At 37.6% G+C, this 26,955-nt stretch overlaps 1 protein-coding gene across 1 annotated transcript in view; it reads left to right on the top strand.

Annotated features, from left to right (window-relative positions):
- TTN (titin) overlaps positions 1-26,955 on the top strand; it is a 405,491-nt gene that overhangs the window by 273,111 nt on the left and 105,425 nt on the right. Inside the window, exons 175-203 of the mRNA XM_085850585.1 lie at positions 280-377; positions 658-826; positions 1,163-1,429; positions 3,146-3,412; positions 3,526-3,804; positions 4,083-4,349; positions 4,778-4,919; positions 6,101-6,225; positions 6,564-6,830; positions 7,181-7,462; positions 7,627-7,926; positions 8,860-9,162; positions 10,987-11,174; positions 15,616-15,730; positions 16,295-16,579; positions 16,700-16,851; positions 17,230-17,377; positions 18,132-18,312; positions 18,498-18,619; positions 18,842-19,129; positions 19,284-19,580; positions 19,960-20,146; positions 21,284-21,399; positions 21,561-21,860; positions 22,805-23,104; positions 23,665-23,770; positions 24,135-24,331; positions 24,658-24,963; positions 25,263-25,541. Of these exons, the coding sequence (XP_085706711.1) occupies positions 280-377; positions 658-826; positions 1,163-1,429; positions 3,146-3,412; positions 3,526-3,804; positions 4,083-4,349; positions 4,778-4,919; positions 6,101-6,225; positions 6,564-6,830; positions 7,181-7,462; positions 7,627-7,926; positions 8,860-9,162; positions 10,987-11,174; positions 15,616-15,730; positions 16,295-16,579; positions 16,700-16,851; positions 17,230-17,377; positions 18,132-18,312; positions 18,498-18,619; positions 18,842-19,129; positions 19,284-19,580; positions 19,960-20,146; positions 21,284-21,399; positions 21,561-21,860; positions 22,805-23,104; positions 23,665-23,770; positions 24,135-24,331; positions 24,658-24,963; positions 25,263-25,541 (6,333 nt within the window). The remainder of the gene's footprint in view (positions 1-279; positions 378-657; positions 827-1,162; positions 1,430-3,145; positions 3,413-3,525; positions 3,805-4,082; positions 4,350-4,777; positions 4,920-6,100; positions 6,226-6,563; positions 6,831-7,180; positions 7,463-7,626; positions 7,927-8,859; positions 9,163-10,986; positions 11,175-15,615; positions 15,731-16,294; positions 16,580-16,699; positions 16,852-17,229; positions 17,378-18,131; positions 18,313-18,497; positions 18,620-18,841; positions 19,130-19,283; positions 19,581-19,959; positions 20,147-21,283; positions 21,400-21,560; positions 21,861-22,804; positions 23,105-23,664; positions 23,771-24,134; positions 24,332-24,657; positions 24,964-25,262; positions 25,542-26,955) is intronic.

The following is a 26,955-nucleotide window of genomic DNA, read 5'->3' as shown; positions in this document are numbered from 1 at the left end:
ATCTCTTTAACAGGTGATTAAATCATGAAGCTCATTTGTTCTTGCAATTTCCTTGATGATGTTAATGGTGATTCAACACTGTGTATGCAATTTGAACCTGTGAACCCAGCGTTACGAGCAATGTGCTCAGATCGAAGCCACAAAAAAGCCAGCCGACATCATTTTAAGATGTTTTAACGTAACCTTTTTGTTCAAATATATCTTGGATTTTTGCAATATATTTATGAAGTGTATGTTATTTTAATAATATTTAACTTACTATCCTTTGTGTTTGTTCAGCACCAAAAGTGGATTTCTTAAAACCACTGACAGATTTAGAAGTAAAAGAAAAGGAAATTGCCACTTTTGAATGTGAATTATCTCGTGAGAAAGTGAAAGTGAGTACTGTGTTGCTTGCTATCCATTTAATTCCACATTACGTTTTGTATGATTTTGAATGGCCTTTTGTAAAATTACAATGGTTTGTGTTACAATTTTCCCATTAACCAAGTTGTGTGACAACAGGTACTGAAATTTTAACTTTACTAATAATAGGAGAACACTTTGGTAATGCATCCTTTATATTAAACCCGTTGATTTTAATGCATGTTGAGTACATCAATACATGCACTTATTTTTGAATATGTACTTTTTATTGAGTTGTTATTTTGATAACAGGTACGTTGGTTCAAAGATGGTGCTGAGATCAGAAAGGGGAAAAAGTATGAGATCATTTCCACTGGGCGAAAGAGGATTCTGATCATTCACAAATGCACCTTTGACGATGAAGCGGAATATGAATGTGATGCAAGAACGGCAAAGACATCTGGATTGCTGACTGTAATTGGTGAGTATTATTATTTTTGGAGTACATTAAATAGTACAACGTGAAAATTTTGTTTTCTTAAACAGTGTGATAAGTGGTAAAAGTTTTTATTCTTATGAGAGTATAAAGTTAAAATATCAAGTAAATGTTGGATTATATAAATGTTATCTTCATAAGAAGAGTAATTCCGTTTTCTTTGAAAGTGCAAACAAGTCACATAAAGACATTTATAACTTCACTACAGATAAATATATCAAAAACTACACTTTTTGATTCAAATAGTCATCATTGCAAGTATTAACACAATGCTTTTGCTCAAATGAGGTTCCTTTGGTTACTGCTTTGAAATATTTACAGAGGAGGAAGCCATCTTTACCAAGAACCTCTTTGATATGGAGGCAATGGAGGCAGACACAATAAGACTGGTCTGTGAGGTCTCTAAACCTCAGGCTGAGGTGCGTTGGTTTCGCGGAGATGATGAACTTCCAGAGGGTGGTCGTTATGAGCAGATAATGGAAGGCAGAAAGCGTGTTCTCCTCATTCGTGGTGTTAAACCAGAGGATTTGGGCGAGTACCACTGCTGTCTTCCTTCAAGTCGTACTACTGCTGTGCTTACTATTAAAGGTAGCAGACCCATTTTTCTAAAAATCTGCTCTCGTTTCATTTTTGCATATTTGTTTGTAAAGCATATACCTCACAAAATAGGTCACTTTTGATTGATGATTTGTATCTCACTACCAATAATTTTTCTGGAGTAATGAATGCAAGTGATGTGTTTAAATTTCTTATCATTAATATACAGAATAGGTTTCACCTTTATTTAATCAGTAGATTAAGTTTACAATGAAGCTCCCGCACTTATCTAAAGTGTTTTAAGGTGCAACTCATTTGGTCAACCAACAAGGCAAACATGAAGACCAACGAGCTTTCCAAATAAGCCAGACATAAAGTGGTGGAAAAGCACTGTTCAGGAGAGGATTATAAGAAGATTTCGCAGTCACACATTATTCCTTTGAGTACGATGAAATCCATCATTAAAAAGTGGAAGACGCATCATACCACCCATACTCCACCCAGATCAGGTCACCCATCCAAACTCAGCAGCCGGGCAATCAGGAAACTGGTTCGGGATGTCACTGTAAATCCAACAATGACAGTGAAAGATCTGCAAGGCTCTTTGTCCGAAATGGGAGTCAGAGTTCATCAATCAACAATATCCCATTCCCTTTACAACGCTGACCTCTCTTAACAGGTGGCAATATTGAAGCTATTCCTGAAAAGGTCGCATCTGAAAGCTCATACGGAGATTGCAACAAAGCATTTTAATGACACTGCAGACATATGGAGAAACGTTTTGTGGTCAGACGAGACAAGAATTTAACTTTTTGATCTAAATTCAAAGCAATACATATGGATGAAGCCAAACACTACACATCATCAAGTCAACACCATCCCTACTGTCAAGCATGGTGGTGACAGAATATTGTTATGAGGCTGCTTTTCATCAGCAGGGATGAGCAAGCTTGTCAGGATACAATTGATGGTGAAAAGTACAGAAGAATCCTTGATGAAAGCCTGCTTGAATCATCCGTTAATCTGAAACTTTGTAGGAGATTCACATTTCAGCAGGACAATGATCTGAAGCACAAGACTAAAGCCACACTGGAATGGCTGAATAATAATAAAATAAATGTTCTTGAGTGGCCCAGTCAAAATCCTGTCTTAAAGCCAATTTGAATATTTCTGGTAAGACTTGTATATTGCAGTCCATCGACGATCCCCATCAAACTTGGCAAAACTAGAGTGCTTTTTCACGTGAAGAATCGGCAAAGATTTCACCATCTCACTGCGCAAAGCTGGTGGAAACCTACCCCACAAAGACTCATAGCAGTCATTACTGCAAAAGGTGGTTCCACTAAGTACTGACCGAAGGAGTTGAATACTTTTGCAACCAGTGAACTTAGATTTGCACATGTTTTTGCAGGTATTTCTGACATGTAACCTCCTTCAACTATAACGGTGTTTATTTTGATCTTTTCCGATTTGAATTAAAAAGTTCACTTTGAAAAATTGTTTCTGCATAATTCCTAATCCATGTAAATGTCTAAATGTGGCATTATTGTTAAGGGGTGAATACTTTTGCAGGTGTACATATATATATATACATATATATATATATATATATATATATATATATATATATATATATATATATATATATATATATATATATATCAATATCACAAGCACACACAATTTTTTATTTCAGAAAGGAGAGTATTGACATTGTTGAGATGTCATATTTTGTCTCTCTCACTGTACACTTGTCATATTTTACAGAAAAGGCTGCAGATTTTATCAGCAGGCCACAAGATGTGCAAGTGGTTGAGGGTGATGGAGCAGAATTTGTTTGTTCAGTGTCTAAGGAGACCTGTGGTGTGAAATGGTATAGAGGAGACATTGAACTTCAAGAAGGTGAAAAATACAGCATGATTTCAGACGGCAAGAAACGATACTTGCAAATTAATTCAAGTGTTCTTCAAGATGAAGGAATCTACTCTGTCATGGTTGGCACATCAAGAGCAACTGCAAACCTCACAGTACTTGGTATGTTAGCTATCACTTGCTTAGCAGTATCATTGTTTGAACATCAGAGAAAATGTGATGTACTAATTTTATGACTCAGGCTGATAATGTGTTTTTGGATTTTGTGTCTGCAGAGAAGTTGCGGATTATAATTCCACTCAAGGATCAGTATGTGACTGAGGGCAAGGAGGCCGTGTTCAACTGTGAAGTGAATAATGAGGGAGCTAAGGCTAAATGGCACAGGGAAGGTGAAATCATCTTTGATGGACCAAAGTATATTATCCTACAGCGAGACCTGGTGTTCACATTGCGCATCCGGGACACACAGATGGATGATAAGGGAGCCTTTTCAGTCATCGTGAGTGATGTCAGAGGAGACTATGACAAAAGCGAGGCCAACCTTATTGTTGATGGTATGTTCACTTAGATAATCTGGTGGATCAATGTTCATTGCTCATATTTTAGAGTAGGAGTTGTAGCATTGGTTATGTTTTGTTGGTGTTGTAAAAGTGTTTGAATATTCAGTGGTTTTGGTGGAATAAAGTGTATTTTGAATATTGCATTGGGTATAAGTGACATTGCAACCTGTACAACTTTTTTTTTGAAAAGGGGGGGGGGGGAGGCTGTAAAACTTTTGGAAATAATGGGTTCATAAAGCAAACTTCTTCAATGCCTTGATATTACTTTGCAGAAGAGGAATTGAAGATTATCCAACCACTTGATGACCTTGAGACAATGGAGAAGAAAATGGTGACCTTTTCTTGCAAGGTGAACAAAGAGAATGTCACACTCAAGTGGTTAAAAGATGGGCAAGAAATTCCCTTTGACAAGCGGATGACCTACAAAATTGACAAAAATCGCCACATCCTGGTAATCAGAGATTGCCATCTGGAAGATGAAGGCGAATATACTGTTATCGCTGGCAACGACAAGTCTGTTGCCGAGCTCATTGTCACAGGTATGCTGACTATCTGATTTTAATGCCAAGTTTTCCATGCACAATGTCAATTTTGCCTATATGTATGAGGTATGTGTAACAAAACTTCACATGCAAAAAAATATTCCTTCAACGCTTCTGTTATGAGGAAAGAAATCTTTTCAAACAAGTTGTGCAGATTCTTTCTTTTGCTGATACATTTACACTCATTTCTATAGGTCATTTGTAGCCACATAACTCATACTTCCTTGCTATGAAATGTTCAGCTTAAAACAATATTAATATTTTACCAATAATAACAATGATAATTGTGCCAAATGTAAGATACTACACACTTAGATATACTCTTCTTATTGATGTGGACTCCACAGAATATTATTTATGTGTCATTAAATACCACATAATTTTATTGATGATTCGATACCATTGCTTGTTGTTTGCCTCTGCAGAGGCACCAACCGATTTTGAAGGGTTCATCATGGACCAGACTGTGACAGAATTTGAAGATGCCATTTTCAACTGCGAATTGACCAAGGACAAAACTCGTGTGAAGTGGTACAAGAATGGTCGTGAGATAAGGGAAAACACAAAGTAAGTGTAAAATTAAATTGATATTCATAACTTCAATAGAGTTTGCTTTGTTTTATTATTGACGAGCAGAATACCTTCTGGGTGGGTGAAATTTGCATATTACTTGCTGAAAAAAGTGTTGTCTGGTTATTGCAAGAAGTCTCTATAGATCTTTGTGTGGTGTGAGTGTAAAGGGATCTAGAGGGTCTAATGGGTCTAGACCATCTGCAGGGTCTAAGGGGTCAAAAGGATCCAAGGAGTGTAAAGGGTGTAAAGGTCGAAAGGGTCTAAGTCATCTTCAGGGGTCTAAAGGATTTATGGAGTCTTAGGCGTCTAAATGTCTAAGGGGTGTCAGGTGTATAAATAGGTCTTAAGAGATGTAAATATTCCAAATGATTAATGGGTCTAAAGGGGCCTAAAGGTTCTACAGTCACGTTCCAATAATACCTAATCAAGAGACATAGTCATGGTAAAACTCACGTTCAAACTATGTAATTAATAGACAGTCACGAGGCTTCACCCACCATGGCTTCACCCTGCTTTCACCATAGTGAAGCTTCACCATGCTTTTCCTATGTGTGTGTATGTATGTATGTATGTGTGTATGTATGTATGTGTGTATGTATGTGTGTGTGTGTGTGTGTGTGTGTGTGTGTGTGTGTGTGTATGTGTATATATATATATATATATATGTATATATATATATATATATATATATATATATATATATATATATATATATATATATATATATATATATATATATATATATATATATATATATATATATATATATATATATATATATATATATATATATATATATATATATATGTATGTATATATATATATATATATATATATATATATATATATATATATATATATATATATATATATATTCGGGTACGGTACCATGTTCATGGCTAATGCCATGGTCAAAGGTTGAATTGTTGTCTTCAGATCAATTTCTTATATTTCTTTTTGTTGCTGTGTTCACTCTGGCTGATTGAAATTGAAATATTTGATTGAACTCTGATTGAAATATTTTCCAATCTTTAACTTTGATTTGTCATTGGTTTGTTTTACTCATGAGTTTTCCATCATCTCTTTTGAGGAATAAATAAGTTGTCCTTTTTGTGTGAATAATGGCATTAGTTAAAAGAAAGGCAATAACCTTACATTGCTTTTTTTTCCATCAGATTCCTGTTTGAGAAGGAAGGGAAGGTGCATAAGCTGATTGTGAAGAGTTGCAGACTTGATGATGAGAGTGAATACGCTTGTGGATTTGATAACAAGCGATCCAAAGCACGACTTTTTGTTGATGGTGTGTTTGTAAATATTTTCATGCAAAGTATGATTGGCACAATCACAACATGTTGCAATTACAGTATAAAGTTTATTTAATGCTATTCCTTCATCAACGAAATTATTATTGAACAACACCTATTCTGATGTATACTTAATAAACCCGCAATCATTTAGCTACTCCTGCGTAACCCCAAGCTTCGATGGAATAATTGAATGTGAATGTACAACTAGGTTGGAATTGATTATCAGCATTCACATTAATCAATATTTATGGAAGGCTTTTCTTTTTTCACTTGAATTCTTAACTATCTGAAAGATTCTTCCACTCAACAGTTTTCTTTCCACCTGTTGCAGAAATCCCCGTCGAAATTATCCGACCTCCAAAGGATGTGTATGAAGCACCTGGCACAAATGTGATGTTTGAGGTAGAGCTGAACAAAGACAAGGTCCCAGTCAAATGGTTTCGGAACAATATGACAGTGATTGAAGGAGAAAAGTTTGTGATGATGACTGAGGGCAAGGTGCATTTCCTTTACATCTCTGATATCAGGGAACGAGACCAGGGAGAATTCAAAGTTATGGCTAAAGACAAAAAAGCAACTGCTCAACTTGAGCTAGCAGGTGTGAACTATTGTAATGTTGGATAATTAAAATTATGATGTTGTTTATGTAAAAATAAGTGGTTTTACTCCTGCCTTTTTCTCTCAATCTTTCATTCACCTTCATACTCCTAATAAGAATCGCTTTCAAATGCTTAAATAAATTATTTGGCATGAACTAGTCATACTGTCAGTATTGTCGACCTCTGATGTAACAAAATAAATTTTATATCATGCACCAATATACTTCATTTTTTTTCAGAATTGCATAAGGTACATTGTTATTACAACTATAGTTGATAAATGATGGACTGATATACTGTGCCATACCACATAACATGAGCAATGACAGAGTCACCATTACTTTTCCAGCAAAACCAAAAATCACCACTGATGACCTTAGCTTTGAGATTGATGCTGGGCCATCATTCAGCATGGTCATTCCCTATAATGCATTCCCACATGCTGAGTCAGAATGGCGTCGAGAAGTTGCCAATGAATATGCACTGTTGGATGCACATAATGTGAAGACAACTGATGAGAGCAGCAGCTACATTTTGAAATCCCCAGTACGCAATGACCGTGGTCATTACAAAGTCAGATTACAGAACAAACATGGGACTTGTGAGGCCTTGGTCAGTCTGGAAGTTTATGGTAAGTTCTTGCACATCTACACTGCTTTTACTCCAAAATATATGTTATGATAAAATTAACATGTTGCTCCTTTATACAACTTTGAAATGACTTAATTACTGGGAAAATGTAATTTGCTTTAGTTCTCCATATATTCCTTGTTCTTCGATTGGTCTTGTTTGCAGATGTGCCAGGAAAGGTTCAAAATCTTCATGTTGTGGACACTTGTGATGGCGAAATCTCCATCGCCTGGGAAGAGCCTGAAAGTGACGGTGGTACCCGGATTACTGCCTACATTGTGGAGCGGCGCGATGCTCAGCGAAAGGCATGGGTAACAGTTACTGAGCGCTGTGACACTTGTGAGAGTACAGCTGTTGGATTACACCACGGTGTCGAGTACTTTTTCCGTGTCAGAGCACGCAACCGTGTTGGCGTTGGAGAAGCAACTGAGACAGATGAGCCGGTGGAGGCAAAGAACAAATTCAGTGAGTGAAAAATTTTTGACTTCAGTTTGAAAAGTCACCCGTGAATTTTCAGGTCACATGTTAAATCATTATGTAGAATGAATAACTGGGATAATGAACTTAAATGAAACTCTCACACTATATCTATTATAAAATCAACACTGAGATTGTCAATCATATCTATATCTACTCTTATAAAGCAAAATGCAGAATAATACTGGGTTTTTTATTTTTTTTTTAGAAAGTCCCCTTAACAGTCTTGGGTTTTGAGGTAATTGCTGCATTTTGAAAGAGAGGTAGAAAATAAATATAGGAGGTGATTAAATACTAAAATTTTACCCAGGATCTATTCAGCTGTGTCCAGAGTCTTTATTGGTCACACCATTTCCTTGGTTCGTCCATTTCACTGATGCACTTACTCCATAGATCACAACAGGAATTTGGCCAAGGTAATAACACAATGAATGGTCTACTATTTTCATGTGACACATGGGATTTTTTTTTTACATCCACAAGTGAGAACAGCTTACTTCAGGTCCTTTCAGAAAGGCCAATATACTCTTAGATTGAACTCCACTGCCTGCAAAACATCAGGTCAACAAATGTAATCATATCATGTTTTTTTTTTTTTCTGTCGGGGATTGAACTCGTACGAGAAAACTCAAAAGAAAATAACCTCTGAGATATTTTGTCAGTTATGAAATTGATGATAAGGCCAAACAAAAGAATAATCCCATATGAACGGCCCATTGCATTGCTTGCTGTTGAAATAAAAATACACTTGTTTATACTTTAATTGTGCTTGCAGTTACTCTGTTTTATGGCAGATTTAACTCTGTGACAACTGTGTTCTTTAAAAAAGTTTATCAAACCAAAACCAATTTCTGCTCATAAAGGTATGTGTAACTTATTTGTCCCGTTGCTCTAATTGTTGATTATTTTTGTTTTATACAGCTGTACCAGATCCCCCACTAAACCTCCAGCCTGCTGAGGTCAATAAGTATGGGTTGCAGCTCACCTGGCAGCCTCCAGAGTACGATGGTGGCTCACCCATAACGGGCTATGTGGTCGAGTTCCGTGATCGCATGTCCACTAATTGGGACATTGCCTGCACATTAGGTCCTGATGATTTATGTGCACCAGTCACCGATGTTGTGGAAAACAAGGAGTATCTTTTCCGTGTACGTGCCAAAAATGCTGCAGGAGTAGGAAAACCATCCAAGACCACAAATCCCATCAAAATCATGGATCCTATTTGTAAGTCCTAATTCAACATGGATTTTAGAAACAGCAATCGTACTTAAATATGAAATTTGGTGTCTATATGTCTATGTGTGTTTCTGACCGCTATACATTCGGTCGTTACTTATCCAATCTCAACCAAACTTGACAGGAGGACTAAGGGTATAACAATGGAGGTTGTAACAAATTTATTTGTCCCCCTCCCCAGGGTGGTTTTCCACCTTTGGTAAAATCTATGTAAAGGTGTATATTCGTGTTAAGATAGCTAATCGTGGCGTTTTTCCAAGGCCACTTCTAATAAAAATAATAACAACACAAATAATAGCATAATATTGATGTCATTAAAAAGCAATATTAATACGAATAAAATCCCTCCTTCTCAAAGGGTTTTTCCTCCTTGGACAAACACCATATCGTGGTGTTTCATGGAGTTTCATGGAGCACCCCAACCAGAAGTAAAAAATATTATAAACCACAAACACAGATGATTACCTTTTTAAATAGTCACTGCAACTGTTTAACGCAAAACTGAAAGGGAGGAAAGCTGGGGTTTGTTCAGTTACCAAGCAGTTAGCTGTATCGCTTGCCAAGCCAGCTGTTCCTTATCAACGGTTTTGAATGGAATGCTTACTTGAGTGCTTAAGCCACTTGGCAAGCCCTCTATAAGAAACCTGGTAACTGATCACACCCCTGACGTGTTTGATGCCCGAACATAGATCTATTGTAATCTATATAGCCTAGAGAGAATAATAACACGACCCTTCCTGTCACTCCCATATGGATGGGTGTACTCTTGTTCTATATTTGATTTACTCGGTTCATGTAAAAATAAACAAGTGAAAGAAACTTGAACGTTGAATGTCCTCTTTACCTGCTACATGTCACAGGTCTACAAGAGCTCCGCATGGTTGTTGTGATTCGTATGGGGGTCGATTTTTGAAATGTACATCCATTGGATGGACAGCTGCCGGACCCCACCCAAATTTGTCACTTGACTCCACCCACCATGGCACCCAGACAAAATAATATGGCCACCATCTTGGTTTTCTGGTAGCCTAAGACATCAGGCCTGTTGGCCTCTGCTGATTATACACTGCTCGGGTTTGTTGCGTCAGGTTTCTATTGGCTTTGTTTGGGTGGAGTGTTACTCATGATAAGGGACCCCAAAAATCTAATTATATGGCAAATAAAAATTATTAGTAATGTTTAATCAAGTCCATCAACCAGCATGGTGCCTCCCTAAAAAAATAGCATTGGCCTAAGACATCAGGCCTGTAGGCCTCTGCCAATTATACACTGCCTGGGTTTGTTGCATCAGATTTCCATTGGCTTTGGTTGGGTCAAGTGTTACTCATGATGAGGGACCCCCAAAAAATCTAATCAATGTCGAATAAAAATTATTAGTAAGGTTTAATCAAGCTTGTCAACACACATGGTATGCACCATCCGAAAAAAAGTATCATTCCATAAGTTTTGAAAGGCCCCATTTTGGGGTTAAACGATCTGTGACCATGTGACAAATCAGCTCGTTCTGATATAACCATGACTGAAGTTGGTGTCGGGTTAATCTTTTAATACCGCAATATATGTGTTTCTCACTTGTGCTCTTCATCTTTTCAGAGCGCTTTAAATGCGCGTTTCCCAATTGGCCCGTTTCCCATCACCCGATTTTGTCACAGGTTGTGACCACAGTGCGGTCATTCGTGTTGGGTTGTGCACAGAGGTGTTAAGCTTAGTATGTTTTTTTTTTAACAGTTTTTGGAAGCAGTTTATAACCTATATTATAATTACTTTCTCACAAAACAAAATCTACAACATAATTGTTTTTGTTTCATTCAGTCAAACCAGGTCCTCCCATTAAACTGCGCCACAAAGATCAGACCAAATCGGATGTATGTCTGAGCTGGGAACCCCCACGTTATGATGGGGGAACCCCTGTGTTGGGATACATTGTTGAGCGATGTGAAGAGGGCAAAGATGACTGGACTCGTTGCAATGGAAAGCTGCTGCCAAACACTGAGTTCAAGGTACTTCTCAATATTTTATTGTAGCTGTTGATTTTGTCATGTTGTGTTAACTTTGTAATCTTTTGTTTTGAGAATTTTGCTTCATAATTAAACTTGACTTTTAACAGTACCGCTACATTTCCACAAGTCAAAAGCAAAATGCACAAATGCGAATCTGAGAATTAAATGTATCAACTGCATGATTAGACGTATAAATGAAGTGTCTAAAAGATCATATTTATTTGTAGACAACGGATTTCATCAACTATATATTGAGAAGATTATGTTTACCATGATAGGAAAGTAGGTGTGATGAACGTTGTGAGCATTAGCTCTTCATCAGATCAAAATAGCTAGCCTTAGAAAGAGCTAATCCAATGTCATATACATTCTGAAAAGACTGAATGTTCACATTCTTATTTCAAAGCCCATTCAACTCACACTGAGCAAAAGCATCTTGGCCTCATACATTGTGTGGAAAACGTCCATTAAAACGAAAGGTGTACTATACTGATCTTGAAAGATTACTTTCATGTAATTACCTCGATTTAACACTGGATTTACTTATTAGCACCAAATAGTTAAATCAAACATTCCCACAACTTTAATCGTTTTTGTTAGCTCGCCTGTTCAAAGAGCAGAGAGCTATAGCGACACCCCCGGCATGAGCATGAGCGTCAGCATCAGCGTGAGCGTGAAAATGTTAAAGTTTTTGGTGCAAGTTATTTCCTTTCTAATGTTTTTATCTACCACACTATTTTTTACTGATTACAATATACAAATACATATATTGCTTGAAAATTATTTGGATCAGACCACTGCAATGCTTTATAAAAAAATATTATTAGACTAGTCTTTTAAAAACGAAAAACGATAAATGTATAAACAGGCAAGCATTGGGTGGCTTTGACACCACTCTGGTTTTCTTTTGTTTTCCACACACTTTTTGGCATTCCATTGACTTTATATTCTCTGCACTCCCATTGCGATATAAAAGCAATTATTTGGTGTCAAATATTTATTACACACGAGCAAAGGTACCCAGGGTCACTCCTCCCACCCCACCCCCCTTCCCTCCGGATTCCTACCCCATCCCTTCCCCTCCATCCAACTACTATTCCACCCCCTCTGGATTCCAACCCCACCCCTTCCACTCCCTCCTTCCACCCCACCCCTTCCTCCTCCCACTACCACCCCCCCTCCTTCCACCCCACCCCTTCCTCCTCCCACTACCACCCCCCCTCCAGACTCCCACCGCTTCCCCTCCATCCCTCCTCCAACCCACCACTTCCCCGTGAGAGATGGTGGTTCGTGTGTTCATCTACAGGGTGGGGCAACTGACACATTTGCAATCTTTCTCGCTGGAAGCAGTCTTGGCATAACTAATTTTTGTTTTACAGATAAAACTTGAAAGTTTTTAATGATGGAGCACTTTAAATGCAATGAGCATTTTTTTTTTCTTTAAATGCAATGAGCATGCCAATTTCACAAACAAGGTCATCATGACAGATGAGGCACACTTTGATTTGGCAGATTTTATTTCACCAGATTTCTTCCTATGGGGATTTCTGAAGGGCAAAGTTTAAAAGGAACATCCAACATCGATCGATGAATTGAAGGCAAACATCACTGGAACCATCCGCTCTATTGATCAAGAGACATTGCTTGCGGTCATGAAGAATATGATGATCCGCTGTCGTGAATGCATGAATTAGAAAGTGGCCCATATGTCTGATGTAATTTTTAAGAAATAAAGCATCAAAATTGATTTTAAAAAGTTGAAGTATGTGCCTATGTTTTGTAGAAATTTTATTTTATTTGGTTGACACTTTAGAAACAAAAAAGTTATAAGGATAATAAACAGTCAGATATAAATGCCCCACTCTGTATATATACCAGAGAGTTGGTGTCAAAGCCACCCAATGCTCACCTGTTCATACATTTATCGTTTTTAAAAGACTAATCTAATAATATTTTTTATAAAGCATTGCAGTGAAGTCTGATCCAAATAATTTTAAAGCAATATATGTATTTGTATATTGTAATCAGTAAAAAATAGTGTGGTAGATAAAAACATTAAAAAGGAAATAACTTGCACTGAAAAATTTAACATTTTCACGCTCACGCTGACACTGACGCTCACGCCCGGGGTATCGCTATAGCTCTCTGTTCTTCGAACAGGCGAGCTAAAAATGAGTCGACTACTTCTGTCATTCTTTATTGTAAAAAAAATCCTGCTATCTTGCAATAATAACCAGAGAGTTGGTGTCAAAGCCACCCAATGCTTGCCTGTTTATACATTTATCGTTTTTTAAAAGACTAGTCTAATAATATTTTTTATAAAGCATTGCAGTGAAGTCTGATCCAAATAATTTTCAAGCAATATATGTATTTGTATATTGTAATCAGTAAAAAATAGTGTGGTAGATAAAAACATTAGAAAGGAAATAACTTGCACCGAAAAATTTAACATTTTCACGCTCACACTGACGCTGATGCTCACGCCCTGGGTATCGCTATAGCTCTCTGTTCTTCGAACAGGCGAGCTAAAAATGGCACTGTTGGAAAGGTAATCATCGATTTACTTGCTTGAAATAGTTGCAAACCCGATAATCAATTTACATGGAGAGAAAAAATTCATTATTTTCCATTTGTTCTGTTCGCCACTTTCCAAAGAAGAAGTAGAAGTAGAAGAAGTAGAAGAAAGCTATTCCTAAGAAGAAGAAAGCAGCATGCATGTATTGTACAATACCATACCATGTTATAAAAACTTTATGTTCGCTCCGAGCATCTTCCCCGTGACTATTTGAAGGTGATGGGTCTTCACCCCTTTTCCGGGGAGGTGCCCCTGGGTGGTGTATTTCGCCAAGAAACGCACGGGATAATAAAATGATCGTTTCTGTTTGATGTTTCGCCAATTCGTCAGTAGCTGAGTTTTCTGTGTTATTAAAGGAGCCGAGTTTCTCGCTTTATTTTAAAGGGTTTCTACTGTTGTAGCATAATAAAAATGGTTCCGTTTGAAAGATAACAATCGATTTAATTAAAAAGTCTCTTTCCGATTTTGAAAAAGAAGAAGCGCTAATGGTTTCTTCATGCAGCGCGGTTTCAATGGAAACTTATTATTCTACCAAAGCAGAAACCTTTCAGAATGACACGGAAGATGCACTCAAAATTATAGATGTGAATATTTATTGAATAAATAAAAGTACTTTTGCTCGCCAAGTGGCTTAAGCACTCAAGCAAGCACTCCAAGGAAATGGTTGATTTTAGGAACAGCTGGCTTGGAATGCGATTGCATGGTCATTGGTAATGGGACACACCCGGAAAAAAACAAAAACATCGCTAATGTCTTGAAATTTTCAGATTTCACTCCAGATTTTTTGACATTTATTTCGTGCAGAGGATCCGATCCTCAAATCCGAAATCACACTTCAATTGCATGCTCTTATGTCCGTCACAGCCCACAGTGGAAAATGACATCATTTCATGCATGAAATCGTTCCAAGCTCCTAATATGAAAACGATAGCACCTAAAAAAGCGATCTATACAGCTACTTGTAGGTATGAAGATCAGGCATTCGATGATACAATGAATGAGGAAAGTGAAAAAAAATTGAGCGCTTTATTGTTTCGAAACCATTGCAGCCTTTTCCAAGTCAAGGCATTGTTGAGCAGGCCGAACAAAATGGTGGCTTAATATCCCAGTGAGCTAATAGAGTCCTGACCAATATCGTGTGCCAACATCTTCGTAAAGCTTTTTTTTTCTTTTTTTTTTTCAAAACAATTATCTTCAAAATGGGTGTTTAAATTTACCCAAACACCCAGTTTCCATTCTTGCACTACCTTGGAGTTCCCTTTGTATACATGCAAAGTTTGGGGCCACTAGGTTTCATAGTTTTGGTGTTCTGGAGGACACACACTGACTGACTGACTGACTGACTGACTGACTGACTGACTGACTGACTGACTGACTGACAGACACACACTGACATTTATTATTATAGATGCAAAGACAGTGCAATATTTAAATCCTCTCATCCCCTCCCCCCATTCATACCACCATGCAGACATCATAAGTAAGTGACCACCGATGCAACAGTTACTCATTAAAGTGTTCCACAATTTTTTTTTGTGAGTTTTCATTTTTAAGGCCTTTTCCACGAGAGTGTCCACTGTAGACTGCTCTGCATTTCAGTGTGATTCCCAAATGATTCTCATGTTCATGGAAACATGCATTTTTACTTTACATTTTAATTATCAAATTTTTTCTTGTAATCAAAGGTCAAATTCCAGCCTTTGGAAACACGAGGTTGAATTTAGGCTCATGCTTGATACATCAGATTCGGACTTACGACAATGCACCCTGCCATTCTATGTATTACATTTATGTATTTGAGAAGAAGTAAAGAATTTAAAAAATCACAGAAGTATAAACATAAATGCTGTTTCAAAAAATTTGTAGGTTATTGGCCTCAAGCCAGGAACCAAGTACTTGTACCGTGTGCGAGCTGAGAATGCCGTAGGTATCTCAGATCCAGCAGACACCTTGGGTCCTCTTATGGCTGATGATCCCCCAGGTGAGTCTTTTATTCTTACCGCCTGAAAACCTTTATAACCATTTATTCTCGTCTTCAGAATTGCTTCAGGAAATGCTGACTTTCTCCAATTCCAGTTCTATTTTTAAGGGAATGAAATGATTTCCAAGGCAGTTATTCCTGTTTGGTTCTTTTTATTTTCTTTTTTTCTCATTTATATTTCAAATGAATATTGTTTTGTTATATACTTTGTAGTAAGCTTATTGATGCATTTTATCAATATGTTGGAATAACAAAAATAGCCTGACTACTAAAACACTACTTTACACACACACACACACACACACACACACACACACACACACACACACACACACACACACACACACACACACACACACACACACACACACACACACACACACCTCTGTAAAATGTAGGCTTTAAGGAGCTAAACTACAGAGGGCAACATGCTTACTGGCTTATAGACATTTGTAACATATTTCAACATCAAGAATCATTTGCCATACCATATTCTAGCTCATGATTTGGTTGCTTGGTGCTACATTTATATTTGCTTGTTTCGTTTTTGTTTTGTTTTTGCAGTAATGCCAACACTCGATCTGAGTGCTTTTAAAGATGGCTTGATTGTCCACATTCCAAAACCAGTGCATATCCGTGTACCCATCACTGGCTACCCATTACCAAAAGCGTCTTGGTCACTTGCTGATTCCCACTTGGAAGAAGGAGATCGTGTGCGAATGCACACAACGGGCCATCATGTGGAGCTTATTGTCACACCAAGTCAGAAAGATGACCAAGGGATTTACACAGTAACTCTTGAGAACCAGATGGGAGTTGTCTCTGGTCAAATCCATGTCACTGTCTATGGTGAGGTCTTATTTGATAAAATAAATGTTTCCTACAGTGTTCTACAGCCACCCTTTATTATGTTTATAATTTTCGAGAAATGTTAAAATGACCCTCCCCCAAAAAACATGTGGGTTTCAGATCGTCCAAGTCCACCAAGAGAGCTAAAAGTGACAGAAATTGGAGCCACAACTGTCCATTTGGTGTGGGATTGTCCTGAGGAAGATGGAGGAACGCCAGTCACTGGCTATGGAGTGGAGAAGCGAGAATTTGCACGCAAGACCTGGATTAAGGTACAGAGCAATGAGCACCAACAATTTAGTAACTGTTTTTGGGCTTGCAATACTAAATTCCATACTTGTGATGACATTTGGATTTCTAAAAATGGAAATCCCCCACTTGTATGAAGATGATGTGTAATGTACTATTAAACAAGGAAAACTCTTCCTTTCACTTCCATAATAAAATGATTTCCCTTCCTGTAAGCAGAAAACACAAAATGTATGTTTGGTATTGTAATGCAATGTTGTACCTTGATTACAACATTGATGGTTTTCGAGGAGCCTGTCAATACATTATTCAATACATTATTTTGATAATCCATTCGTGGATAATGTATTCGAGTCAATACATTATTGACTCTTTGATCTTGGTGCTAATCTTGTTTTCAGGTGTTTGAAGGTATAAAAGACTTGGAGTATACGGTGCAGGACTTGATCACAAAGAAAGAATACTTATTCAGAACATACGCTGTCAACATCGTTGGGGCTGGAGAGCCAGCTTACATTGATGAACCAGTCATGGTGGCTGCACCCCTCAGTAAGTGCTGTTGATTTTGTTATTTTTATAAAAGCTCGGTTTGGTTTGCTACCTCCACCACATAAGGTGACGGAGGTTATGTTTTCACCCCTCTCTGTCTTTCTGCTTGTCTGTTTGTCTGTTTGTCTGTCTGTGTGTCTGTCTATGTGCAGGATATCTCAAAAAGTTGTGGATGGATCCGGATGAAATTTGATGGGCAGGTTGGGTGTGGGACAAGGATGAACTGATTAGATTTTGATGAAGATCTGGATCCAGATCCGATCATTCGAAGTTTTTAAGTGATTCTTCACCATTGAGAGATGGGGCCAAAAACGATACATAGCACGATGTCTCAAAAAATGGTCGACGAATTCGGACGAAACTTCATGGACACATTGGGTTTGTGACATGGAAGAAATGATTCAATTTTCGTGAAGATCTATATCCAGATCTGGATACGAGAATTATTTATATTTTTAAGTGATTCTTTACCATTGAGAGATATGCCCAAAAATGATATATAGCACGATATTTCAAAAAATATATTAGGCCCAATATGTTCTCATGGATCAGGCATTATGTGGTGGAGGTATGCGCTCTTCCGAGTGCCCTTCTCATCTAAAAATGTTTTTTATTCAATATATATATCAATGTGATCATTCACAGACTGGCAAAATAAGTTGGTTTTTGATAAATCTGAAAATGAAATATCATATTAGTTCACTTTACTTCATTTATACAGTTCTCTCATTACCTCTTCCCCACTTTCCTGTAGCTGTACCAGACCCACCAGAAAAACTTAAGTGGCGAGACCCAACAGCAAAGAGTATAATCCTGTCATGGGAACCACCCAAGTGGGATGGGGGCACACGCATTCGTGGATATATTGTGGAGCGGTGCAAGCGTGGAGATGACAAATGGATAGCTTGTACGCCAGAACCAACTTTGGAGTTGAAGTAAGTTATATAATTTCACTTGCGTGCTTCTTCCATGCAAGCTCGATTGAAAATGAAGGGCATTAAAATAAAGGTTATTTTGTCTTATTTATATATTTCAGTTTTGTTATTATTCAAAATATATGCATTCAAAGATGGTATCGATGATCCTAGTCTCGTTCACAGTGTCTTGTGTCTTTGTGCAGATTCATGGTGAATGATAACAAAGAAGGAGAGTGGTATGCTTATCGTGTTCGTGCTCTCAACAAGATTGGTCTGGGAAAGCCTGGAATTCCAACAGATGAAATCCTTGCAATCGATCCCAAAGGTAGAAAGCCACCATCAAAATTATTGACTTTGTTTTGTAATGCTTAATTGAAATCCATGTTAACATTTCCAGTCAATTTTTTAACATCTACATTTGCCCAATTTTGTCAGAAATAGTACTGGAAATATAACAAATGCAGTGATTGAGACATATAGAAATAGCTTTAGAAAAATACTTTTTAGTAAAGTGTAAACTTTGATCTTGTGTTCTTAATGTGAACAGAGTCCCCCAGGATTGACTTGGATGTGAAGCTCCTTGCTGGCATCACAGTTAAAGCTGGAACCATGATCGAGCTGCCTGCCTATATCTATGGCAAACCAGAGCCAAATGTGACATGGACGAAGGCCGAAAAACTACTCGTGGCAGACGAAAATATGACGATTGATACAAAACCTGGCTCATCGACTGTTACTGTCAAAAGCACCCAACGCTCGGACACGGGCACGTACATTGTTGAAGCAACAAACAACAGTGGCCGAGCCACTGCAACCGTGGAAGTCATTGTTCTCGGTATGATTATATCACCGTATTCTGTTTTCATTTTGTCTCATTGATTGTACAAAATTATTTCAGTTGTTTAACAGTATTTTGTTGGTTATTGTGTAGGATGAAAATAGTTGATGAAAATAATTGTGTAAAATTAATTTTCTCCGAACATTTGCAGACAAGCCTGGCCCTCCAGCTGCCTTTGACATAGTGGATATCAAGAATGAATCTTGTCTCTTGACCTGGAATCCACCCCGTGATGATGGCGGTTCACCTGTCACAAACTATGTGATAGAACGAAGGGCTACGGACAGTGAGGTCTGGCACAAGCTGTCCTCCACTGTGAAGAACACCCAATTCCAAGCAGTTGATCTAACTCCACACAAGGAGTATATTTTCAGGGTCAGAGCTGAAAATATGTATGGCGTTGGTTCTCCAGCAGAACATACTCCCATCATTGCAAAATATCCCTTTGGTGAGTCTATCCTGTAATGTAAAGTATCTAAAAAAATGACAAAAAAATTCCACTCCACATGACCTTTTTAACTTGTACTTACATTGAAAATTTAATCTTCTTTATAAAAAGCCCAATTAAAATTGTCACAAAGAGGTTTTTTTCAACATTTTGTTTGTTCTTTTTTTTGAAAATCAACTAATTCAAATGACTCAGGCTTGGATAGTCAATGATTAAGGGTCAGCAGTTTGATCTTTTTGTAATAAGCCAAAATACAGGCACAAGACAGGAACAGGATCATGGAGTTCACTATTTATATTATTCTAATAACTGCACACAGGTTTGCGTGCATTAATGAAGAAATAACCTAATAGGATGCATATGTCTTTGCTTAAAACAGACCCCCCTGGACCTCCAACTAAACTGGAGCCCACGGAAGTCACAAAAGAATCCGTATCACTGACATGGATGGAACCTGATGAAGATGGTGGAAGCCCAATCACCGGCTACTGGGTTGAGAAACGTGAACTGGGAACCGATAAGTGGGTGAAGTGCAACAAAATATCCTGCAAGGATACCTCCTTCAGGTGAAGACGTTTTTTTATTCTTTAGAAGAACGTAAGAATTCAAATAATTGCACTTAATGTCAGTATGCGAGTACCTGTAAATAAACAACAGCTGCAGTTATGAGACCGTGATAATTTATGACTTGTACTCATGTTATATTATAAGTATAGTATTTTTTAACGTGGGATTATCATTTAAAGAACCCCTATATAATTTACAAGCTTTAGAGACATGAAACAATGCTCTGTATAGTTTCCTGAAGTTTAATTGTGAATCTTCATCTGGATAACTTCAGTTTTTACCCCACATACGTTAAGTTATTATATTACCCTTCAGTTATTCACATATTATATGCGAAATTATAACGTTAAGCATTTGGTTCACTTCTGTCTGTCCCTCCATCCATCCATCCATAAACATCAGTTTATGATCGAGGAACAACTTAATTTCAGTTGAATGTTATATTTTGAAGACGAATCAGAAAATGAATTGGAAAACGAAATAATTTGGCTCTGAATTCATCCTTATCACACTTGCCCATCAGAGAGGAGTGAGATAATTTTTTTACTCTGTCTACCTGTCTGGCAGTCAAACAAAATTGAAAATCATTCCAAACAGGAAACTTACTGTTTTTAAGGACCTCATGATACACACATGCAACAGGCGCAAATAACTAATGAAACGTGTTTGGTAAGGTGATGTAATAGCCACTGCGTCAACAGTGGTTAACTTCATTAATTCATTTTTTTTTTATATGACCTTTACAATCTTTATTTTATTTAAATTTAATTATATACATGAACAATGTAGAACACAAATCGCTTTTTATCGGTTCCAAAAATCTCTAATTTTGCAGTACGTGGATATGTTATATAAGGTGGTGTATAAGACTGCATCAATGGCACTAAACTTCCAGAATTTTTTTATATGACCTTTCAAATCATTATTTTGCTTCACTTGAATTATATGCTTCAACACTGAGTAGGGTAAGGTCTTCCATAAGCTCTCTGGTTGCTGCTAAATATTTTGTTGTCTTGAAATTTGTAAATTTTTTTACCATTGCAAAATTATCTGAAAAGGCTTGTTGATGGTTGTTTTATTTTCTGTTAGATTGTTGGCATGTCTCCTGTTTAAAACTTGCTTTTTTTAAATTGCAGAGTTAAAGGTCTTTCTTACAAGAAGAAGTACGAGTTCCGCGTCTTGGCTGAGAACTTGGCTGGTCCTGGAAAGCCAAGTCTTCCAACAGCACCAATCCTCATTAAAGATCCAATTGGTACTTATCTGTTAACTGCAATATACAGGACATTTAATATATGCGTTGAGTAATGTTTCATTTTCTTTTTAATCAAGCGAGAAGGCTGAAGCTTTGCAAAGTCTTTTCAGTTATATTTGGTCAATATAAATAGTCATTGTCATTATCATCATTCTATGCAGATCCCCCATGGCCTCCTGGAAAACCGATTATCAAGGACATCTACAAAAATGCAGTTTTCTTGCATTGGCCAAAGCCAGAGCATGATGGTGGTGCCAAGATTGAGTCATATGTTATTGAACTGCAAAAAGGCGGGACTGATGAATGGGTCCGTGTCCAGGAGGGAGTTCCTTTGCCTGAGCAGTTGGTGAAAGGTCTTATCCCAATGCAAGATTATGCCTTCCGTGTCCGTGCAGTCAACAGAGTTGGAGAGAGTGAGCCAAGTGAACCGACAGACTTCGTCATTTGCAAGGAGCGTTTAAGTATGTGACCTTCTCACTTATTCACCTCAATGATACGCCTATTACCATTCAGTAATCTCTTTGTTTGACTTTTATTTCCACAATGCACATTCAAGCTAGAATATATCTTCGATTATATTCATGTTGGTACATGATCATCTTTATTTTTGAACTTCATATTGTTTATTTGGTCATGTGACTCAAATAGATCACTCAGATTGATCAGTGACAAAAATAAATCCTCACCACGTGTATGTTTTTGGGTTTTTTTGTATACCTTGTCGAGACTTGCATGAGAGCTAACACACAACACACAGCAAGGTGGGCATGAGACAAGAGGGGTGGGAGAGGGAAGGACAAAACAGTGGGGAACAGAGACATGAGGAGATCTGTGGAAGGGAGAGGGGTGGGGCAGGGTATACAGGGTAAACAAGATGGGCACTACAGGGACTTTTAAGGTCCTGACACAACAGGGACTTTCAGGAAGGAAAGCAGGGAATTTGATGGAGGTGGGTTTGGGGTGGATTAGCAAGGGTAGAAAAGATCGTGGATTTGGATGGGGGAAGATAAGAGATGGTGGTGAACAGCTGTTTTTAAGACACTTCAATTAATTTTGGCATGACAACGTGATCACAGAATGACAATGTGTTAATATGTTGGAAGCCAACAATATTTTTTCATGAATTTTTTTTCTTACAAGCACATTGATCAAAATTTCAAATTCCTACTTGAAGGGTTGCAGTATTACTTATGTATTATTACCTTGATTCCATTCTAAATTGGTCAAAATGACTGAAACCTCAAAGTTTCTTTGAATCCTATCATATAAAACAGAGTATCAAACCTTTAACTTCCTCAAAATAGTTAACTACCCTGGAATCGAGAAGATTGTGTTTTAGATTTTCTCATTATTTTTTTTCTGTGGTGACTTCATGCATAATTTTTGCTTGAACTGTCTTTTGCAGATCCTCCGTCACCACCTCGATGGCTGACAGTCGTGGATGCAAACAAAAATTCAGCTGAAATTAAATGGACAGAGCCTCAAAAAGATGGAGGTTCACCAATTACCAACTACATTGTGGAGAAGCGTGACGTAAAGCGTCGATCATGGCAAACAGTAGATACCACCGTCAAGGAACTCAAATACACTGTGACACCATTGTCTGAGGGCTCTCTATACATTTTTCGTGTGGCAGCTGAGAATGCTGTGGGTCAGAGTGACTATTGTGAGCTCGAGGAGTCTGTGCTTGCCAGGGATGCTTTCAGTAAGTACCTGAAATTAGACAAATTCTTAAAATCAGACATTGAACATTCTGATTCATCACTTAGTTGATGAAACCAGCATAAATTAAAAATGCAATGTTATCCTTGGATCTAACTTAATAAAACCAGTGTTTATTATGACCATCAATTTTATACCTGGCATAGTGGTGTGTATGTAATGTTCATCTTACCCTCAAACTGGCTTTCTTTGTTATCAGAGGTATTTTAGGGGAAGGTTGCCAAATAAGGTATAGCACCGACAGGATATTGTATTTTTCGACATCCTAATTTATTTGTGATCATAAATGAAGAGAGCTGGCTTATTCATAAATGCAATCAAAGAAAATCAAGGACCATAAGGACTCTTTACACGTACATGGCATTGGGGTCCATGTTGATTAAAAATTTAAATTACAATGTCCTGTCGTGGGCATAAACCCATCTTGGGCAACCTTCCCAGATCTTCCTCTTTCACAATGGCCATTTTTCTTTTTTCTCATCTTTGTCATGGCAAATCACTCACATAGCAGAGCAAAAACAAAAAACAACCATTCTGTTTCAGCTGCTCCTGGGCCCCCATATGCCCTCGCTGTGACGGATGTGACTAAGAGGCATGTGGATCTCAAATGGGAACCACCAAAGAATGATGGTGGAAGACCGATCACAAGGTAAGGTTTTCTTTTTTTCTTATAATGCTTCATGTTTAAAAATTAATGTTCAAAGTTTCTTTAAAAGGACAGCATTTAGATCCTGAAATCAGAGAAGTAAATAGTAATATTAGAAGTCATGATACAACCACCAATAAACCTTTGCTTCTCATCCAATCACTAAAACCTACCCATTGAAATCAGAGACATTGATTACCATTGAACTTCAAAGCAAATGCGCTTTTATTACTCATTAATTATTTTTAGTGTTTTCTATTAAACACATACGTTATGAAATAGTCGCTATCACTGTGATTGTCTTCACACTCTTTTTTTTTTTGTTCATGCTGTCATCATCAACCTTTACTTGTAACATCTCTTGCAGATATGTTATTGAGAAGAAGGAAAAACTGGGGACACGCTGGGTTAAAGCTGCAAAAACCCCAGGACCGGAGTGCACCTGTCGTGTTACAGATGTAATTGAGGGCACTGAAGTTCAATTCAGAGTACGAGCAGAAAATGAAGCTGGCTGTGGCCACCCCAGTGAACCCACAGACCTACTCATGGTTGAGGACCCTCTGAGTAAGGCAACAGTTCCTTTTCACAAACTTATGTTCTCTTTTGTAACATTTGACTGTGCTTTTTATGTGACTTATAAAAACCAAATAAAGTAGTTTGTATCTGCAAATAGTTATGCATATTGTATTACCAATGATGCATGAAAACAATACTTCTATATTAATGCTTCAACTTTTGTAAGTTGTCAGAAATTCCAATATGATTTATGAGTTATTGACTATGCTAATGAATAAGGATCTTTTCAAATACAGTGTTGATTTAAGACAAGCGAGTTTAAAAGAATTCTTCAATAAAATGTAATTGTTTTTTGCCATGGTGCTTCCCTTCAGGCCCTCCATCACCACCACAAGAGCTGCACGTCACAGATGCCAGCAGGAAACACATGTCCATTGCCTGGAAGTGTCCAGAAAAAGATGGTGGGAGCCCCATAACAGGCTACCATGTGGAGATGTGTGAAGTGGGCACAGAGAAGTGGATGCGTGTCAACGCAAGGCCCGTAAAAGACACCAAATTTAAGCTCGAGGATACCTTTGTGCCTGATAAGGAATATATCTTCCAAGTTCGAGCCATTAACAAGGTTGGAGCCAGTGACCCATCAGAGATTTCTGAAAATGTCATCGCCAAGGATCCAGACTGTAAGTAGTGTTAATGCCTGGATTTGTTTAAGTTTCCTGATGCTGTTATAATGAAATCCAATCAAAATTATTTGTTTGAAATTGTTATTGTTGACAAGTTATTTCATTTCGTCATAAATGCATGTACATTTTATCGTTTCCATTTGATGCCAACATTTCTATTGGCATAAATCTGTACCAAATATGTGGACTGTATAGTTAAGGGCATTAAAGAACATTTTTATTGTACTTTAAAATGCTTCAATATGCATGAGAAATATAAAGCAATACTGTAATGAGAAATGTTCTTCATTCAACAGGTGCACCGACTTTAGATGTTAAGAGCCTGGACATGGTGGTTGTGGAGGGTGAGAAGCTCTCTATCAATCTGCCATTTGTGGCAGTCCCAAAGCCCAGCATCACCTGGTATAAAAATGGCAAAGAGTTTCATGCTATGGAACGGGTCACCATGGACAGTGATCTCTTCAGTGCTCAGCTGAACATCGTAAACACAGTACACAATGATGCTGGCACATACACCATCACTTTGGAGAACAAGAATGGCTCAACCACAGGCACCATCAAGGTCAAAGTCATAGGTGAGGTTTGGTCACTTAAGTCTGACATATGAAGCTTGATGACATCGGAATAAAAAAATGAAGTAGAAATTTGTTTAGCCTCTTTTGTCTTCCAATCTGAATTGATATGGCTCAAGATTCTCTGAACCCAAGTTCAAATCGCATGTGCTCTTCTGTATTGTTCATTGTCTACTCTTGTCTTTGTAATTCATGTGAAAACACACTGATGTTTGGGAATGTTTTTGCTCTGCCTATGATGTATGTATAAGCTCCTCCATGAGCCTTGTGATAATGTAAAATGAATCATCCCAAGTGGGATAGATGCTTGTCCCCCTATGGAGAGCAGTTGAAGTTGGGGTCCATTCGATGATGAAGTTGATTTTCAGTTTGACTCAATAGAAAATTATGGACCCGTGGGGGCTGAAAGGCCTGAAAACACGATTGTATCCAGACAGTGAAAACTATGGAGGATGAACAGGTCCTGAATTGATGAAAAATGTTCCATTCGTTTTTGTCCAGTGAAAGGGCCCTTAAACCATTTTAGACCTTAAAGGTGTGTAAAGGGTCAAAGAGATATATCTAAAGGGTGTTAGAGTGTAAAGGAGTATAAAGTGCTGAAGGGATCTTAAATGGATGAAAATGGTCATTAAAAGGACAAAAAGGTCTTAAAATATCTAAAATATCTAAAGTGGTCCAACTCTTTCAATGTCTAAGTAGTCTAAAGGAGTCTAACTGGTCTAAATGTCTAAGTGCTCTAATGGGTATGAAGTTTTAAATGTCTAAAGGGTATATAGGGGTTTAAAGGGTCATAAGTAGTTGAAACTACTATGGGTTCTAAGGGGTCTAAATGGTACATTCTAATAGTAGTTAGGTCCTCAACAGTCTCAGGGGTCTACAGGGTCAAAAGGATCTAATGGGTTTATAATCTCAAAAAGGTATAAGGGCCGAAATAGTCAAAAGGGTCTTAAAAGGTCAAAAGGGGTCTAAAGATTCTACACAGGCTCAAGGTCAAAAGGTTATACAGCTGTAAGAGGTCTTTAAATAGGGATTTAAATGGTCATAAGGGGTCTAAAAGTCTGTGGAGTCAAAGGGGTCTAAAGGATACATTCCAAAAGTCATTAAAGTGTCGAAAGGGTCAAGAGGATTTAAATGTCTAAAGGATCTAAAGGGTCTCAAGTGGTCTGAAAAGGGTCTGAAGAGGTTCAAGGTCTAAAGGATCTAAAAGTGTCTAAAGGGGTCTAAATAACATAAATGTCTAAAGGGTCTAAAAGTCTAAAAAGTATTCAGGGGTATAAAGGTCTACAGGATTTAAAGGTTTAAAAGGTATGTCACAATGGTCTAAAGGGGTCTAAAGAGTCTTAGAGGTCTCAAGGGTGTATGGGTCTAAAGTGTTGAAAGGGTCTTAAAATGTCTTTAGGAGTCTAAATGTCAAAAG

Source organism: Eptatretus burgeri, chromosome 2 (genome assembly GCF_056783735.1).
Source record: "Eptatretus burgeri isolate ZD-2024b chromosome 2, Ebu_testis_v1, whole genome shotgun sequence".
In the NCBI taxonomy this organism is placed as follows: Eukaryota; Metazoa; Chordata; class Myxini; order Myxiniformes; family Myxinidae; genus Eptatretus; species Eptatretus burgeri.
This window is presented reverse-complemented; position numbering and strand designations above follow the sequence as displayed.